We start from the raw sequence: 18,157 nt of genomic DNA, 5'->3' as shown, positions 1-18,157 counted from the left end.
TCGCGTCCTTTTGTACCTCTGGGCTGCTTCCAGTGCTGTCGCTATTTTTAGATCGCTCTGGAAGTCCCGTTACGACCATTTGAAAGCAAAACCGAAATTCAGATTTGGTTTTAGTTTTAACACAGTGGAGAAGCTTAAGTACATATCCCACAGAGCACTCTAAAAAAGGGGGTTGAGACATTAACATGATCATACCTCACAGGATCAGTGGAAAGCAGCGTAATCCAAACAGATCCTGGCATTTCATGTTTTGACTCCTTCTGCCACACAAACTCCTGAGTGAGAGTTTATGCTGGATCTTGTCAACTGTCAGCCAACTCGATAGCTCACCATCGGTAATCAATGAACAAGAGTCGTTTGCACTCTTAAGCTTTCTCTTAAGCTTTTGTTAAATTACACCAAGCACTTCCTGTTTCCCAGGATACACTGGAAGACCATAATTAGGCCACCAGAGGATGTAGTAGCCATTTCCAACACAGTAGCTTGTGACGATGGTATTTTTGCGTGTATCAACAGATAAGGTTTCAATATTGCAATCATAAAACGATCCAGTGACCCAAAGTATCAAAACAGGACCTGTCAACAAGTTAGATAACAGACTCACGCTGCTGGCTTCTGGTATAATTGTGGGATTATTTGTGTCCATTGATGTGTGGCCATTAACAAACTGTTAACCAGGCATATCTGTAAGGCCACTAAACTATATTATTTTTGTGAGGCTAGGCATTTAATTGGTTTTTAATTATGATTTTGCCTTACAGCGATTTATAAAAACAAAACAATTAGGATAAAACAAATCCTCTTTTGCATTCATTTCCCTAACAATGCTTTTGTTTTGTTTGTCCTGGGTTTCTTTCCAGTTGTATTTTTTTTTCTTTCTTCATATTTCTGAAAGCTTAAACTCACTGGCTGATTAGTGCAGGTCAGGTCAAGATGATGGAAAAATAGCCTTTGGCCATCAAACCAACTGTTGTTGGGCTATCTGTAGCTTGCCCTGAGGCTGCCATGTAGGGTTCTTCAGGCATGCGAGTCCTCTGCCACCGGGGCTCTCTTTGCCCCTGTCTGCACCCTCAGACAGCCAGCTGGAGAGAGACTGGCCCTAACCCTGGAGTCAAAAACTTCCCAGCGGATGAATACAACCCTCCACCACCCTCAACTCTTTTTTTCCCCATTTAATTATTTAACTATTGTAATTGTTGTTGTGTTGTTCGCTAAAATTGAGCAGGCTGGCTTTTTTCCATGCATCCCAGAGTCAGTAGACACTTGATTTTCCTGTTGTATCATCACAAAATTAGATTTATAAGTTCTTTGTTTACCAGGAACTAAAGTCTTGACCTTTTATAGTTATATCTGGGTCGCTGGTTCGCTTTCTCACACGAATGCATTTAGTGAAACTCAGAGGTATGTGATATTTCAGCCCCAGCAGCTAATTTCTTCAGTACTGTTCACATGACAACAGGCTGCAGTGACTGACTGATTAGCTTTGTGCTGTTCTGAGGCAAATTATTCATTCTGATTAGTCTATTGCAGTTACCTTTGACCTTCATTTGTTTATTCATATTCTGCTCTTATAACCGAAGACCAGCATCTCTTTTTTCCCCCCCTTCTCTGTCTAACTCACAGCTTTAGCCCTGTTTCCCAAGCTTATGAGTCACTGGCTGGTGTTTGATTCCTTTCCCCAGTTAGAGCGAGGAGCTGTGGCACAGTAGCTTGTGGTTGGATGAGCTCTAACCACATGTAATAAACCACCAGCTGAGAGGCGGAGAGGTGATGACAGCGATCTGTGTTTCTGTGGTTTCTGAGCAGATAATGGGTGCGTGAAAAGCAGACGCCACAAAGGCTCGCTGTTCTTGTGACAGGTCGTGTTTGCGGTTACATGTGACTGCGCTCAAGTGAGGCTGGATCAGGCGGCTACAGAGCATTTTATTGCTTATGCTTGATTTGTTTGTGACACTTTACAACACCCTCATTTTTGGTTCTTATAACACAGCCTTACATCCTGCTATGTAGCCTCGAGTCCTGATCTCTTCCCTGTGGAGTTCCTGGTCAGTGACACACCAAGAGACAGGAAAATGTGGGTGTGGACTTGACTGTGGGTGTGTGCGTGCCTGTGGCTGAGTATCTAAGCAGCCGCTCCCTTCTCTCCCATCCACCCAGTTTATGATTTTTTTCAGTGAATAGGTGAAGCAGGGACTCTGACCTCATTCATCCCATCACCTTATCCCTCTGGGCAAGCTCTGCACTTTCTGCCCTCCTTCCTCTCTCTCTGTATATTTCTTCTCATTTATCTATTCTCTGTGTGCTGATCATCCCCAGTGAGAGACAGAGGATAGAGTTGTTTTTTGGGTTTGTTTTTTTTTAGCTTGGCTAATTGTATGTGATTACCTGTTTTGGGCTTCAGGAATGTTCAGACCTTGTCTCTGTCTGACTACGTCTACTACTATGAGCTTTTCTCTCTGTTTTGTTCGTTTCTCAACCCAAAATTTAGAGTTAATACTTTTTGTTGTTCTGTTGTCTGTTTAAAATCAATACAATTTGATTTAGGCCAGGGTGTAAACCATTAGTACCTAAGAGGCACGATTAAGTAATCATACTATTTTTACTGCTGTCAGCGTTAATCTGGTTAAAATGACGTTAACGCCATAACCGCATTAACGCGGCAAATCTCCGTTAGTGAGCTCGACCGCCCCGTGCATGGGGCTGCATGGCGTCAACGTGCTAGCACGGTTAGCTCGTTAACGTGTTAGCGCCGTCCAGCCCCACACACTGGGCGAGTTAGCGAGTTAGCACAGCACTAACTATTTTATATACAGTTTTCTTTATTTCATTACTTGTTCCCTGGCAGCTAAAATGATGATAAATCATGTGTCAACAGTTTGTTTTCTGGTCAAAATCCTTTTTTTTTCACACGGGTTGTAGCCTAATCTATAGTGAGTTATGCCATCACAGGATTTTGTGTCTTTATTAGACTCTTATATTGAGATAATGATCTAAGAGCTGTCTATTTTTTGTTGCCATACACATGTTCACATCCCTGACCTTTAGCTGCTTTTAGAGAAATGTGCTGCTTTCAGCGCTACGTGAAGGACTTGCTGTTTTCCTGGTAATTATAGAAGCAGTAAACTGACTTTCTTTGCATCTTTTTCCCTTCTCTTTGTCAACCAAAGCAAATCATTTGACAATGTCTCCTCTGGCTCTTGAAAAATGATGAAGCACATGTTTCGGTGTTTTCTGACAGTCAGCTCTCCAGTCGAAAAGGATGGCTGGCCGTAGCAAACATTAAACAAAGTGGGCGTAGTCTTGTTTGAGAAGAAGCTGCGTCAGAAATTTCCCTGTTATTCCCACTTTTATAGTCCGTCTGTAAACAACCTAAACGACACACAGATTGTCTTATTCAGTTTCTGATCGTTTATTGTTGTTTCATCGAGAACAAAGAGCTTCTTGCTCTTGTGAAAGTGGTATTTTCCTCTCTGATACGCTGATATGGTATCAAAGTGCTTCTGGACACAAGTCCTGCAGCCATTTCAGTAACTCCTAGAGATTTATTTAAAATTGCCAGTCTAAATGAGGGGAGATAAAACCATACTTTTACTGTGGTCACCGTACTAATTTGCTTTATGGATACATTGAAAACGCTACGTAAACTAAACTTTGGGATTTTGTCAGCAAAGCAAATCCGTTGGATTGGATTTCTCTTTTCAGATTTTTATTCGGCATTCTTTGATTGACACATTTCTTCCTTATAGTGTCTCTAGACTGAATTACTGTTGCACAGCAGTTTATATTTCATTATAAATAAAGCTGCGTGGACATCTGCTTTCTGCACTGGACCCCATGAATTAGCCTCATGGCAGAATATTGGGTGAGGCAGTTCCTGCTTAATAATATTTTGGCTGGGATGAACATTTTTCTTTATATCTTTTTTTTTGTTTGGGGGGGGAGTTGCTGAAAGAAGAGGATGAGAAGATTTATCGGTTTCCTGCTGTTCAGATCATCTGTGTGGATGTAGGGATTTATGAAAACAATCTGAAAGACGATTGCGGTTGCAGAGCGTTGTCAAATGTAGCTGTATATGATGGACTCTCTTTCTGTTGCTTAAAGTGAGGCAGGCTATGCAAGGATTAGATTAGGGCGATTGGTTATGGCTCCTAGAATGTGTCTGCAGCACAGTATCAGGGCCCTGTCTAACCTGGAGGCAAGGACAGACGAGGCCAGCCTGAGCCGGGCTGGAGGCGGCTGTGTGTGTGCGGTAAAATAGCATACTGCAAACTGTGTTTTTGTCTTGGGGACAGACTGTGCAGATAGAGGGGAAAAAAAGGCGAGAAAGAGAGAGAGGCTAGTGCTATGCCACCTGGCTCCAAGGCAGTCATCTGGTCTAATGGGGCTTGTGTGCAAGTGTGTGTGTGTTAGAGCGAGAGTGTGTCCTGTGGCTGTAGTTGAGCGGTCCAGTCTTCCATTAGTTTGCCTTGAAAAGCCCTTATGTTGCCCTCCTCTCTCTTTGTGTAAATCTCTCTCGCTCCTCTTTCTTGCCAGGATGCCGCCAGCAAACATGTGAGGGAGCGGGGATAAAAAAAAGGCAGTAAAGTGAATATTAAACAAATGACAGCGAAAGGGTCAAGCAAGCTGGCATGGTGTCATTTTGAGCAGTTTAGTTTTTTTTTCATTTAGCTCTGGTGGTTTCTTCTTTCCTCAAACCTCAAACTGCACCCCCGTACAGCTGAACTAAATTTAGTTTTCTTACAGCACTGAGTAATTACATATAAGTCCAATAGGTATTCTGTAACATCCACAGAGCGCTATTAGTGCTATTTTCTAGAGAAGTGAGAGTTGCTCAGGAAAAAAAAACATGTCCAATTCTGGTGAGTTGCAGGTTCAGCATTCATAGGACAATAATTTACTGCAGTTTCAATTTAAAAAGTCACTTTTAATTTGAAGGAATGACTGTGGCAATAATTATGTCCCATAACCTGATGGATCATTGCATACCACTCTGAGTTATTAAAAAAGAAGTTATATAACTAATGTAAGGCAAAAACATTTGACATGTTCAGTCAGTCAGTTGTGTGAGTGCCAAGACAGTAAATGTATCCGTTTTTGACATTCAGCAGAAATTGAACTATTAAAATAAACTGACGTCCTCGACTTCTCAGTGCTAACAAGACAGCAGTGAAACTGTCCTAGCTCATCCTCGTCTGAGCCAATCACGAGTGAAATGTCACCTTGTTGTAGCTGTAACTGCATCCCAGTGTCATTTTGAATGCTTTGAGCGACCATTTCCCCGAGCTTAGTGGAAATGGGATCAGCAGTTGGTGAGGTCTGCTGTACAGATTCTTTTTCCTTCTTTTTGTGCCTCAGTGTTGCTGGAGTTCCTGCTCATTGCTAATGGTGTTTACAGCTTCTTTGTATTTCCCATCTCCAGTGATTAGATGATGATTTAGATTTGTGAACAGTGCAGTGACAACGTGTAAATATACAATCCTGGACATTGTGTCCCTGGAAGGTTCCATCAATACAAAATGCAAAAATACATGAAATACACGTACTTTCCCTCGTTCTCATCGAAAAATGTATCACTGATCAGCTCATAAATAAGTAATATGTAAAACTGATCAAGTTTGATCATTCTAGAAAATGTGAAAGCAGAAATTGTGAACTGAAAAAGCTGATTTTTGCTATAAAGAAGTGATTTTAATGTCTAGCTGCATCACACATCACAGCTCGACACTGAGCTCAAGGAGATCCACTGCCTCCTCCTTTATTCTGACTTCATCCACTAATCCCTCTCTTTCTCCATCCTCCTTTCCCTCCTTTCTTTGCATCTGAATATTTTTCCTCTTCCCTTCCTCCCCTTTTTCCTCCAGTTGCCATTTCTCTCACACATCCCTCTTTTCCCTCTTCATCTACACCTTCTACACCTACTGACTTCTCTCTTATTTTTCTCCATTCCCTTTTTCCTCTACTACAACTTAATTGTCTTGGATTGATTTCACCTTTTCCTCCCTTTTCTCCTCTTTTCTATTGCAATCTTCTCCCATTCTGTTCTGTTTCTCCCATTTCCTCGTCTTCTGTCCATCCATCTCTCGACCTTTATCCTCTTTCCTTTTATCCAGCCCTTTCTCTGCCCCTTCGTTCCTTTTCTCCTATCACTTCACCCTTGACCTCTTTACCCTCCCCCTACCTCTCCCTTCTCCTCTTTTATCTTCTCTCTGTCATCCATATCTCCTTTTATACCTTCAGCTTCTCTTTTCCACAGTCCCTTATCATCACCCCATCACTCCCTCTCTTTATCCTCTTATCTCTCTTTTCTCTCTCCTCTCTCTCCCCCACCTCTCACACTCACATCTTTCTCCTCTGATTGCTCTCCCCCTCTTCCCCTTATCATCATTATCTGTTCTCTCTCCATGCTCTCCTCTCCTCTCTGTCATCACTTACCTTCACTAAAAATAAATGCATGCTGTTAGTGTGTGTGTGTGTGTGTGTGTGTGTTTGTGTTGATGTTTGTGTATTTAATAGAATATGACAGATAAGAAGTGACACATGTTGTGTTGTTGCGTGACTCATTAATGCTAGCATTGTCAAAGTGCCCCCACCCACAGTTGTAGTAGATGTTTGTAGTTTATATTTGTAGTAAATGTTTCTTTGAGCTTTTAAAAATGTAAAGGAATATTGCACAATGTTTCAGTACCACTAAGCCTTTATTTCCTTTTGTACAAAAGGAAATATTTATCAAGTATTTTTGGAGGGTTTGAGGTCATGTGGTCTGTTACTGTACATAATAACATATACATTATCTCTTCATATCCGTTTTAACTGGCAACAGAGAAAAACATTCAAAAATTCTGAAGATTAATTGATTTTATTGTTTAATTAAATCTAAATCCAGCACCACAGGTTCATTTTTAATTACAAACCTGCAAATTTAGCCTTTTCAACCTCATGTTTTTCTAAACAGTTTTCTCTTTCACATTTAAATTTTTTAGTAGGGCTTGAATGGTTTCTGCTAAAATATAATTTATTAGATGTGGTTATAATTGATCACATTCTTCTGCAGGATGAACGGATAATCAGTAAAAAAGTATTATAAAAGGACAAACTGAATGTGTGTGTGTGTGTGTGTGTGTGTGTGTGTGTGTGTGTATAAACAGAGCAGTAACTAGGTAGCTATAGCTTGACAACTCTATTTATAATACTGCCCATCTGTCTCTGTTACATTAGAAAATTAGTGTGCATGCATGTGTATTTGTGTGTGTGCACGCGCTGCTGACTTGGCTTGCTGAAAGCCCGACATCTGCCCTACTGTCACCATACCCAGTGACACACAGTTCAATGCACACGAGTTCAGATCACGAGGCTGGACTGTGAGGACACTGTAGTAATTAGCAAAACTTTTAAATCTCGAGCATAAATAGAGGCGCCTGGGAGACATCTGGTTGTAGATGTAAATGAATTTTATAATGACGTCACACTGGAGTAGTTGACATTCTTTTCACAGTTTCTTATGACCTGATTCAGCTGTGTGTTCAATGTGAAAACCTACTTTTGACTCAAATGCAGCATTTTAGTTACTTAGAAGGAATTCATTTTAATATCAAGGTAGTTTTATACCTTTATTTTTTGTATTTTCTCCTAAAGTTTATTTAAAATTTAAAACCGTTAACAAATTTAAAGGAATGTTTTACCTCAAGACATTGTACCCAAATACATTGTAAGCGAGACAACAAATACATTACCTAAAAAGAAAGTATAAGAAAACCTCTGATAAAATCAAGTTGTTTAAAAGTTTCAAGCTAGGCTTGTGCAGCTGGAGGGGAGAAAAAATGGATCCATTCAGAGGTCTCATGAGTGTTTTTGTTGTAAACGGTCTGGATGGTAGATAATATGGTACACTATTTGTGATTTACATAGATTCTGTGGTTTGCAGCTACTTATTCTGTCACCTTTGCTTTCTTTTCCATTACCTAAAATCTCTTCGATAAATTGTTATGGTGCTCGCTGCAGTGTTACATTTTGGCTACAGATGACTGTTTATTATAGAATCCAGTTCCAATAAATCAAAGTGAAGATGATGCTTAACAGCTGAAGTAGCGGCAAGGAGCCAAAGGGGAGATGGGGCCGAAAGAAAGAAAGCATGAACAGAGTGAGGCAAAGGAGGAGGAGAAGTTGAATCCTCACCTCTTTGGCCCAGTACTAGTGAGGCACCGTGAGAAAATGTGTTGTTGTTTGCTTTGAATTGTGTTAGGAGCTGCAGTGTGAATGTGAGCATGAATGGATGTCTGTCTGTGTTAACCCTGCCATAGATGTGCTATCTGTCCAGGGGATCCATTGCCTCCTGTCCTATGACAGCTGCGATAAGCCCCATGTGACCCTGATCTTGATACATATTTAAGAGGATGGATGGATTTATTAAAGTAAAATACTTCACTCTGGAGACTTAGTATTGCACTCCTACAGAGTTGCCATCAAAGGCAATACATCATTTCAAGTGAGATCCTGAATGGTACACTTCTTGCGTCTTTAATAATGTGGGTCAAGCTAGTAATGCTGAGCACTACAGTTGCCGCAGCGTTGGTAGGTTCAGATTTCTGTATCCTCCTTATCTGATAAAGACCCATGGCTTTTAAACCCCATTGCCTCTTTAACAGGGTTTAGGTTATAATGTGTAACTGTATACCATTCTAATCTTCCATCCCTTATCTCACACTTTATTGGCTGATCTTGTAGTCTTGAGAGTTTCAGAGTCTCTGTGTAGGTCATTGAACAATAACTGGCTAATTTAAATGTTGCTTATTTCCAGTGTGTGTCTCTGTGTGCCATGTTAGCTTTGCATGTGCCTGTTATGACGAGGAGGGGAAACGGGGACTTAAAACATTGTGTGAACAGTGTTAATTGGGGTGTCTACTGCCAGCTCCCTGCTGCTTTCCAAAAAGCTAGGGTTTTTTTCTTTTTGAACATGAATCATTTGTTACCGAGATGGACCAGGAAACTGCCGACTTGGAACGCTCATTTTGCTAACAGCCATGGGATATCCATCTGGGACTGAGAGCTGATTGATTTAATCAATCACAGCGTTCAGTGTGCTATAATAATTTGTGTACACCAGTCAGGAATGCCTTGAGGGATTTTCATTATATCTGGCACAAATGACCACTCGGATTCAAAGATGAAGCTATTAAAATTTGGTATTTAAAGGTGAAGGTCACTGTGACCTCATAAAACCACAACTGAAGAATTCATTCAGTGTTATCACAGCATTTCAGGATAAGTTAAAAATGATTAAGTGTTTTGGAATTTTATATCCAAATGGTCAAAGGTCAAGTCTGGATAGGCATGGATATGAAATGCCGTTTGAATGGTTGCTGTGGGTGTAAAACTGGGAGGTGGTATTTTTGTTACTATTTGGTCAGAGAAGTCCTGGTGTGTTGATTTGCTCCAGGATGATGGTGTTTATCACAAGTCTCAAAGCTGGGATTATCAGCTTCCATTGAAACATGGTCTGGTATTAGCGGATCCAGTTCTTTTCAGCAAAACACTTCCTTTTCAATCTGTACAGCACAGCAACTATAAACAATGAAGAGAGCGCGTGCATGCAAGCAAAGTTGTCATATCAACCTCCAGGCTGATCATTTTTGTGGTTTCTTTCAGCCAGTGTCGAAAATGAACATCAGATTCATTCATGCAAAAATGACTTCAGTGATCATGTTCATCATTCCAGTATAACTATTATCAAGAATCAGTGTAAAGATAAAGAAGATGAACAACAGATGTAGAATTTAAGAAACAATCTTTTAGCAACAGTTACCTTTGTGTGTGTTAATATACTCTGCAATCTCTGATTGAAAGGAGACTACAGCTGTGGTTTTGTTTCCTGCTGAGACCGTGTGCATGTGTGGGGTATGGATCTCGTTACCTAAGGTGCCCAGATATTAAATCATACTCACACACGCGCTCCTCGCAGCCTTCATATTGATTTATATTGACCCATGGTTGTGTGGTGGGCCGGTCGTTAAATTAACACACCGTTGGAGAAACTGATGACTCCACCAGACCACAAACTCAGCCAAGTGTGTGTGTGCGTGTGTGTGTGTATGAGAATAAAGGGTGAGGACAAAGAAAGTGCTCACCTGAGGTCATGCTCCTTTTCCGACACACACACCCTCCACCCCCTCTTTCTGGATGAGTGGATTGCCCACAGAATGACTTCCAGACCAGAAAGCTCAGCTCATTTCTTAGCTGAAGGATTGTGGGAAACGTTCCGGCTCCTCTGGGGAAAACTGAGCACTTTTACCTGCGCATTCATCTTCAGCGCATGTTAGCATGCCACGTCCCATTTATAACGAGCAGGATAAGAGCTAAGTGTCCTGGATATGAGAAAGTGGAACATGAGGGCTGGGATGTGCTGATAGGAAGCAGCGTGTTTGCTGCTTAGTTTAACAAGCGCTCTATGTCTTTCTTTAAGTTTAGGATTAGAGAAGCTTGGATAAGCAGAAAAACGTGTGTGGTGGATGGATGTTACTTACCTATAAACCTTAAATATGTGAATCTAAGCAGCTGATTGGGTCTTTGTTTTGCTAAAATATTAAAACTTCCTCTAGATCAGTGTATGCTGACCAACCCCCACCATTGGATATGAGTCGTCAACATAGAGGAATTCTTCCCAATAATTCTTTTAGATTATTTTATTTAAGCATCCATTCCAGTCCTGAAGAGGTAAAACACAACAAACACAGCAAATATTAGAGCGATGTCAAACTAACATTTTGCTAGCAGAATATTCTTTTTTTGTCCCATAATCTTTTCAAAACGCCTCAAATTTCTATTGCCACATCTCGAGGTTCACAACTCGAGGCTAGTAAATGTTAATGCAGAGTGCTGAATAAAACATTAATGACTTGCAATTTAAAGACACAATCCCCAGAGCTTTATTTATCCCTCTTCTTGAGTGGATGACAGTCTGTGAAGAAAATATTCCTCATTTTCCCCAGCAGCAGACTGTTAACGTCTTTAGCGCCTTTAATCTGATTTCCTCGATCCTGCCGATGCCGCCGCATCAGCACCTTAATTATCTTAATGGGAATAACATGTTTAACAGTGAACGTTTGTACCCAGTTTGGTTGCTTTTCAGGACAAGTGAACGCCCCATTCAGGCGTCTTTTTATTAAACTGCTCAGGCCAAGGATCTCCACACATAGTTGCAGATTGCTGTGAATCAATCAGAACAGAAGGAATATTTATTTATTTCTTTTTTTGGTTGTGACTTTGGGTGTTTTACTCAGTGCAACAATCCTCATGTGTGTGTTGAACAAAGTGGGATTTATTGGGGGTGTTTTTTCTTTCTCAGAGTTATTTATGTGTCTTTGTTCCATTATTGAACGCACCAGCTTTGCATAACTGGAACGCTTAATATTGTTTTTCACTGCAGCTTTTCACAGTAGGAAAATGCTTTTGATTTGGGCTGCAACAAAATAAATCTAAGCTTATGAAAGGGTAAAAAAAAAAACCCTACAAACAAAATAACAAATCACCTCCATGATAACTGTTTAGATGACTTTTATTGGATAGAAAAATGACCAAAACGCATTGTTAAACAGGCATGGAACACGAATCGTTGTGCTATTTATCATCGTCAGCTTCGACTTTCACAGGGGGCAGAAAGAAAATAACGCATGTCCCTGACTGGTAAAATAAGAGTTAAAAATAGCCAATGATTGACTTTCACTCATTGAACTAGCTTCCTGTCCCCCTCCCACAGCAGATGGTTATCGTGGCAATAAAATGACTGTGGCAGTTGGCCAGTGAGCAGAGAGACAGGTAGCAGGAGAAACCGTGAAACTGCTGTGATAGATAAGAAAAAGAGAGAGAGAGATCGAAATTGAGCAATGTGAGAGGAGCTGAGCTATAGTAAGTGTGTGTGTGTGTGTGTGTGTGTGTGTGTGTGTGTGTGTGTGTGTGTGTGTCAGTCAGGATATTAGATCATATCACAGCAGGACGAGTCCTGTCTGATCTCAACATGCAAACATGAACTCCACTGTTAACTTCCTTTCCTTCAGGTCCTGTGTGTGTGTGTGTGTGTGTGTGTGTGTGTGTGTGTATTTTGTGTTCCATCCTGTTGAGAATCAAATGTCCTCACAAGGACGCACAGATGTACAGGGTGGTGGCATTTTTGGCAATGGCCTTTGGGGGTTATTTTAAGGTCAGGTGATGAGAGATTCAGGGCACAGAAAAAAAGAGTAAATATGAGTTGCATCATCATCAGCTAGTAGAGGAGAAAAATGTCCAAATTATTTATCGGATTGGACTTCAAATTACTGTCCTAAAAGTTACAAAGCCCATCACTATGTTCTACATGGATCGATTTGGCAGTTTTACGTTGTTACGGATGGCCTTCCTGACACAAACCCAAAGAGGATCTGTGTCTCCAGCTACACTTTGGAGCCATTACATATAAAGATCAAAACTAGTGTGGAAAATATATACAGCAAAATATTGGCAAACACTTTCACCACTGGACAAATTGCCAGGCTTTTTAATGATATTTACTAATCTTTAAGACCCCTAAAATATTTGGTGTTATGAATATGAACACAGTGAATAGATCAAAAGAAAGGAGAGGATTTCTGCTTTCATACACAAAGTACCCCCCAAATATTTTATTGTATATTCATTCATTTATTTTTAATCATCAGCTGATTGTTTCTCATTCATTAAAAAAAGAACAAAACATCAACAGCAACAAAAAAAAAACCAGCTTAAAAATGAGAAAAGAGCGTTTTTGTCAAAGAATAGCCGAGATACTCAGTGCATTCAGCTTAATTATGCCGTTCTGACATCTCAAAATTCAGCAGTTTGAATCAACTTAAGATATTATATCTGCTTCATTTCTCATGAAATAACAAGGGAACAGGCACACCTGGCTATCAAACTGTTTGTCTGATTAATTGTGAGTCCGATTAAATGTGGGACTGTGTCTAAAAGTTGCTGTTATGACCAATTTGTTTAGTAAACTCCTCCTTGAATTAAAACTGAAAGTCTGTACTTCAATCACATCTTGATTGTTGGATTTAAAATCCTCAGTGGTGATGTGCAGGTGTTGTTTTCCAAGAAAGAACGCATCCAGAGTAGAAATGCTTCATGCTGTCAATAAGAGACGTCGGTATTTGTAAATGCTAACACTGCTGATGCTAATTTGCTATTCATGATTAATTTTTGGATTGCAGAACTTAAGAAGTATAATCCAAAACTTATGCTTCCATATCCAAGAGTAAAGCAAAAACATGTAAAGTTGCGACCCTGTCAACCTTGACTAAAACCTCATTGACATAAATGGCTTTGGTAAATAGTGCACATAGAACTTTTGAGACCTTTTTAGCTCATTTCATGTTCTGAACCATTAAAATTCCACTTCAGAAACCGTCATCTTTCCAGTTTTGTGCTTTTTGTTCAGTGTTTCAATGTTCAGTTTTCTGTGAAACATGAAAGTCTGATGTGTCGCTGCCAAGTTAATGTGCGTTAAGTGCAGAGAAGCAGATCAGGAACACCCAGCGTCTGCAGAGGAGTTATATGGCTGTGACTCAGAGAAACATTCGGACGAGGCGTTGCTCTACCGTGTAATTTATTTCACAACAGTGTGTCATCAGGCTGAAGGTCGAAGCTTTGAGTTGTAATGTGGAGGTCCAAGTGAGTCCTCACAAATATAGTAATTGGAGCACATTGAAGGTGCAGCAGCAGAACATATTTGAGCTTTTCCACCCACTCTTTTTACTGAGCTTATACATCACGCTGTGTGTGTGAACACACACACACACACACACACACACGTATACACTCGCATGCACAAATTAGGTCGAGTGGGTTGCTGATTAGGCTGTGGTGATTTGGCACAATCACTACAATTTGTGTTATTAATTTAAGAGTTACCACATGTCACACACCTGAGTCAACACAAGCAAGCATACATTTTTAACAAAAACGCTGAAAGGTGCAGATCAATGCATGCGCACAAGCGGACACACACATGCACATTCACACTTGCTCACAGTTGACACGATTTACTTGAATCCATTAAAGCTGAATTTACATAATACTGTCTCTGCTTAACTGCCTCTGCAGGGACGGACACACACACACACACACACACACACACACACACACACACACACACACACGACAGTAGTTTTTGTGTAGTGGCTGCTGCAAGGTCATCCACACTGCAGTATACATGCATGTGTGTGTGCCTGTGTGTGTGTGTGCGCGTGTGTGTTCTTCCCTGCAGGCAGAACACACATTATTGCTCTAATTAAGACACTCTGTCTCGTATGTGCTGGTCTGGGATCAGCTGTCAGGTGCCAGCTGGCTGTGATATTTATGGTCCGAGGTTTTAACAAAAGCTGCTCTCAGACCAGCTGAAGTCTGCAAGCAAAATTGTTGATCTAGCTGTTGCTGCTTTGGATGACTGGTGCTCATGTTGCACTGCGATTTTCTGTGATGTTATTCGTCTCAAATTGGTCTCACACTGTTGAATTTGTCATTTCTGAAGACTAAAGGTCATAATTTATACTTGCACTCATACATATACTTGCAGTATATGTGATGTATATTTTTTTGATGCTTAATAATGAACAACATAGTGTGGGTGGCCCAAAACTCGTCATATTTTTGACTAAATCTCGCTGTGTGTGTCATGTTCAGCTGACATTTAGCTAGTAAGAGAGATGTTTAACCTACCACTTTCATCCTCCTCTGTCTGTGTCCCACTCATAAAGGTTTTCATTTCAAAATGTATGTTTAAAAGAAAAAGGAAAAAAAGAAACTAGTAATATTAAACTATTGTCACACCTTATTAACTGCATCCAGAGGGAGATGGTGGTTTATAAAAGATTAGATTATAGCCAATCTACAACACATGCATTTCATAGTTTTGCAAATATCTAATTACATCGCATTGCAGCAGCAGTTTTATGCAGTCACACATGGATTGAGGAAGAGAGCTGATTTAATTTACGTCGAGCATGGCATGGTTGTTGGTGCCAGACAAACTGGTACGATTATTTCGTAAACTACTGGTCTACTGGGAATTCTCCACACAGCCATCTCTAGTTTACAGAGAAAAAGAGAAAATATTCAGGGAGTGTGTTCAAAAATGCCCTTTTGGTGTCAGAGGAGAGTAGTCAAACTGCTTCGAGCTGATAGGAAGGTAACAGTAACTCAAATATCCACTTGTTACAATCAGGTTATCAAACCTTGAAGCAGATGGACTACAGGAGCAGACAACCACACCTGGTCCTACAAGAACAGGAAATCTTGGCTACAGTTATCACAGCCTCATCAAAATTGGACAACAGAGGATCAGAAAACCTCGCCTGGTTTGATGAATCATTCAGATGTTAAGATCTGCAGCGACTATGTGATGCTATCATGTCAACACAGACCACAATCTCTGTGAAATGTTCCAGCACGCTGTTGAATGTATGCTGGCTGTAAAGGCAAAATACTAGCAGGGTGTAATTAATGACTGGTGAGTGTATGTTTGACAAGAAATGGAGAAAGGTGTAAATGCCTCCTTTAACAAAATGCACTCCAACTAAAGTTTCTTTCCATTTTCTCTCTTTTCTCCTTTGATCTACCTTTTGTGGATTAAGTACAGCTGTATAATATTTGCTGCCTCTGGTTTCAGGAGATTGTGATGGAATATATGTCTCTGGTTGTTTCTGCAGTGCTGTTCTCCCCCTTGTTCAGAGCAAATGAATTATATGTTTAAAAAATGTGTAAATGTTTTCTAGGAAGTTTTGTTTTTCTTTCTGCTGCAGCTTGTGGCCTAATTGCATCATAACCAGTGTCACAACAAGCATTTACAAGTATTTAAAAAAGAAATAAAAGAAAAGTTCTAATTAAATGTAACATGTCTAATGTGAATATTATTAGAGGCTTTGAAATCCTAGAAAGAGGACATAGTTTTTAGCTTTAAATCCAAATACTCTCAGTATGTTTTAATGTGGAAAACCACATTAGATGAGACGGTGCTTCTGTTGGCCCATCTGTTTCAGCTCAGCACTTTAACAGTTTTTTTGTGTGTTTAATGCTGCTTTAAGTCCACATGAATGAAGTCCATTAGAGCTGTTGCTGAAAATGGCTGTATGTGTTTCCAGGTCTGACGACAGAGGGCCTGTATCGCGTCAGTGGGAACAAGACAGACCAGGACAACATTCAGAAACAGTTTGATCAAGGTAAAACACTCATCTGCTCAGACACATGCTTGTAGTGGTAATAGACCTATGAATTCATATTTAACTATTAAGAAATCGGAAGAAAGAGCGTGCATAGCTGGATTTTCAAAGCATGGAGGCAAACAGTCTTTATTAGTTTCACAGAATGTGTTTCAAAATTATTTTCCCATAAACTTAAATCGTGCCGTTATAAGAACCTGGGAGTTCTTTGGAAAACATTTCCAGAATCAAGCAGCGCATGTCATGGTCCTGGGTCGTGTGACCCAGTGTGTTATGCTTAACCTATTTTGATGTTTATTGTTTGCTTAGGTTCTTTAAGGTAGTCCAGTCCTTTTTGTAATTATGTTACCCTTGCATTACGTCTCCCTTGCCCTTCGTGTGTTTATGTCTGTGTGTCTTGTACTGTCAAGTTCATGCTGTCAGTTATGTCACCTCCCCCTGTACTACGTCTCCCCGGTTCATGTCTCATGTTTCCTGTTTTACTTTGAAGGCCTGCATTCACTGTCTGTGTATTCAGCTCACTCCTCCTGTCCTGTCGTTAAGTTCATGTGTGTCAGCTGCGTTCCAATGTGTGGCCACTTCCCCTGATCATCCCTCATGTGTATTTAGTCTCTGTGTTTCTTACAGTCTGTGTCGCGTCGTCTGTGTTCCCACCCTCCGTGTTTCCATGCCTGGTCTGTTGTCTTCCAAGCCATAGCCTCACCATAGTTTGTTCCCAGTTTAGGTTTTTGTTTAGCCACGCCATCCCTGCTGTATTTGCACACCTTGTTTTCAGCCATAATAAAGGCTCGCCTTCTGTTAAAGCTCACTCCCGTCTGTTCACTTGTGTACGCACCTTGGTCCATTACACGCATTCTCCACTCGGTCCGTCACAGCGGACCGTGACAGCACATGTGTGATGTGTGCAATATATTTAACCCACAGAGAAAACTCCAAAAGACCGATTCCAAACCTGACCACGCAGCAGAAGTGCTTAAAGAGAAACACATGCCCTGTGGAGTACAGTCGAAACTTCTCATGATGGTTCGGGAGCTGCCAAACGGGCTGTTAGTATAAATAAAGTCACCACAGGCAGAAATCACCAGCACATGGTCAGCAGCGTCAGGCATTTTACAGCCAGGTGCTGAAATATGGAGACTTGACTGAGATGAAGCGTGCAATGATTATTGAATCATTTCTGCATTTCTTATTTTTTTTTCTGCGTTCTGTTTCTTCTGGTCCTCTGTTCAGGAGAAGAGCTCGAGCATATTCTTGGTTATTCTATGATTATTTCATATTAAAAAACATTTTTAATATGAAAGATGATGTGTATCTGAGGCTGAGGCTTTGGTGGCTGCCACCATTTTTTTGTTTTGAAATTCCTTCCTTTCCTCACCTCCTTCACTCGACTCCTCCTTTCCCACCCTGTCCTTCCTAAATTCATTTGTGCATTTCCTGTTGTTTATATCCCTCCGTTGCTCAATGCTCTCCATTTCCTTCAAGTGTTTCTAGCTCAGCGTGTTTGTCAGCATGCGTTCAGATTCACTGTGACAGCTGTCGTGTTACCTTAGGGCTCTGTCCTCTTTCTCACCGTTTCTCCTCCCTCCAAATGTCATTTGGCTGTTGCCGAGTGTCATAACAGCAAGTAATACGCATTTTTCTTTCTCCACGTATTCCTTTGAACTGTCATTACAGAGTATTTTTACCCTGGCTTAATGAGAAAGCTGATCGATTTGGACCCAACCCACTTTTTTTTCTCCTCTGATTTGTGAATGAAACAGAAAGTAAAACGTGATGGAGCTGAAGCATCCATTCTCCCTCATTAGAAATAATAGAGCAAGAAAAAGCTTTCATGAGCTGGCTGTGTATTCTGTTCCAGTCCCGCTGCTCCATCAGAGAAACACTCGGCCCTCTGTGCCTCCAGACACACTCATGATAACCTCTGTTAGCTGTGATCA

General features: G+C 40.6%; 1 protein-coding gene across 2 annotated transcripts in view; it reads left to right on the top strand.

Moving 5' to 3' along the window:
- The window catches only part of arhgap5 (Rho GTPase activating protein 5), a 55,073-nt gene that overhangs the window by 23,863 nt on the left and 13,053 nt on the right, over positions 1-18,157 (top strand). For both annotated transcript variants that reach the window (XM_085390661.1, XM_085390660.1), the window contains exon 4: positions 16,143-16,220. In XM_085390661.1, coding sequence (XP_085246787.1) covers positions 16,143-16,220 — 78 coding nt within the window. The remainder of the gene's footprint in view (positions 1-16,142; positions 16,221-18,157) is intronic.

This window comes from Rhamphochromis longiceps, linkage group LG19 (genome assembly GCF_057381845.1).
Source record: "Rhamphochromis longiceps isolate RC_006_pf linkage group LG19, R_longiceps_female_GT1.1, whole genome shotgun sequence".
Classification (NCBI taxonomy): domain Eukaryota; kingdom Metazoa; phylum Chordata; class Actinopteri; order Cichliformes; family Cichlidae; genus Rhamphochromis; species Rhamphochromis longiceps.
Note: the sequence above shows the minus strand (reverse complement) of the source record. Positions and strands in the feature narration are given on the sequence as shown.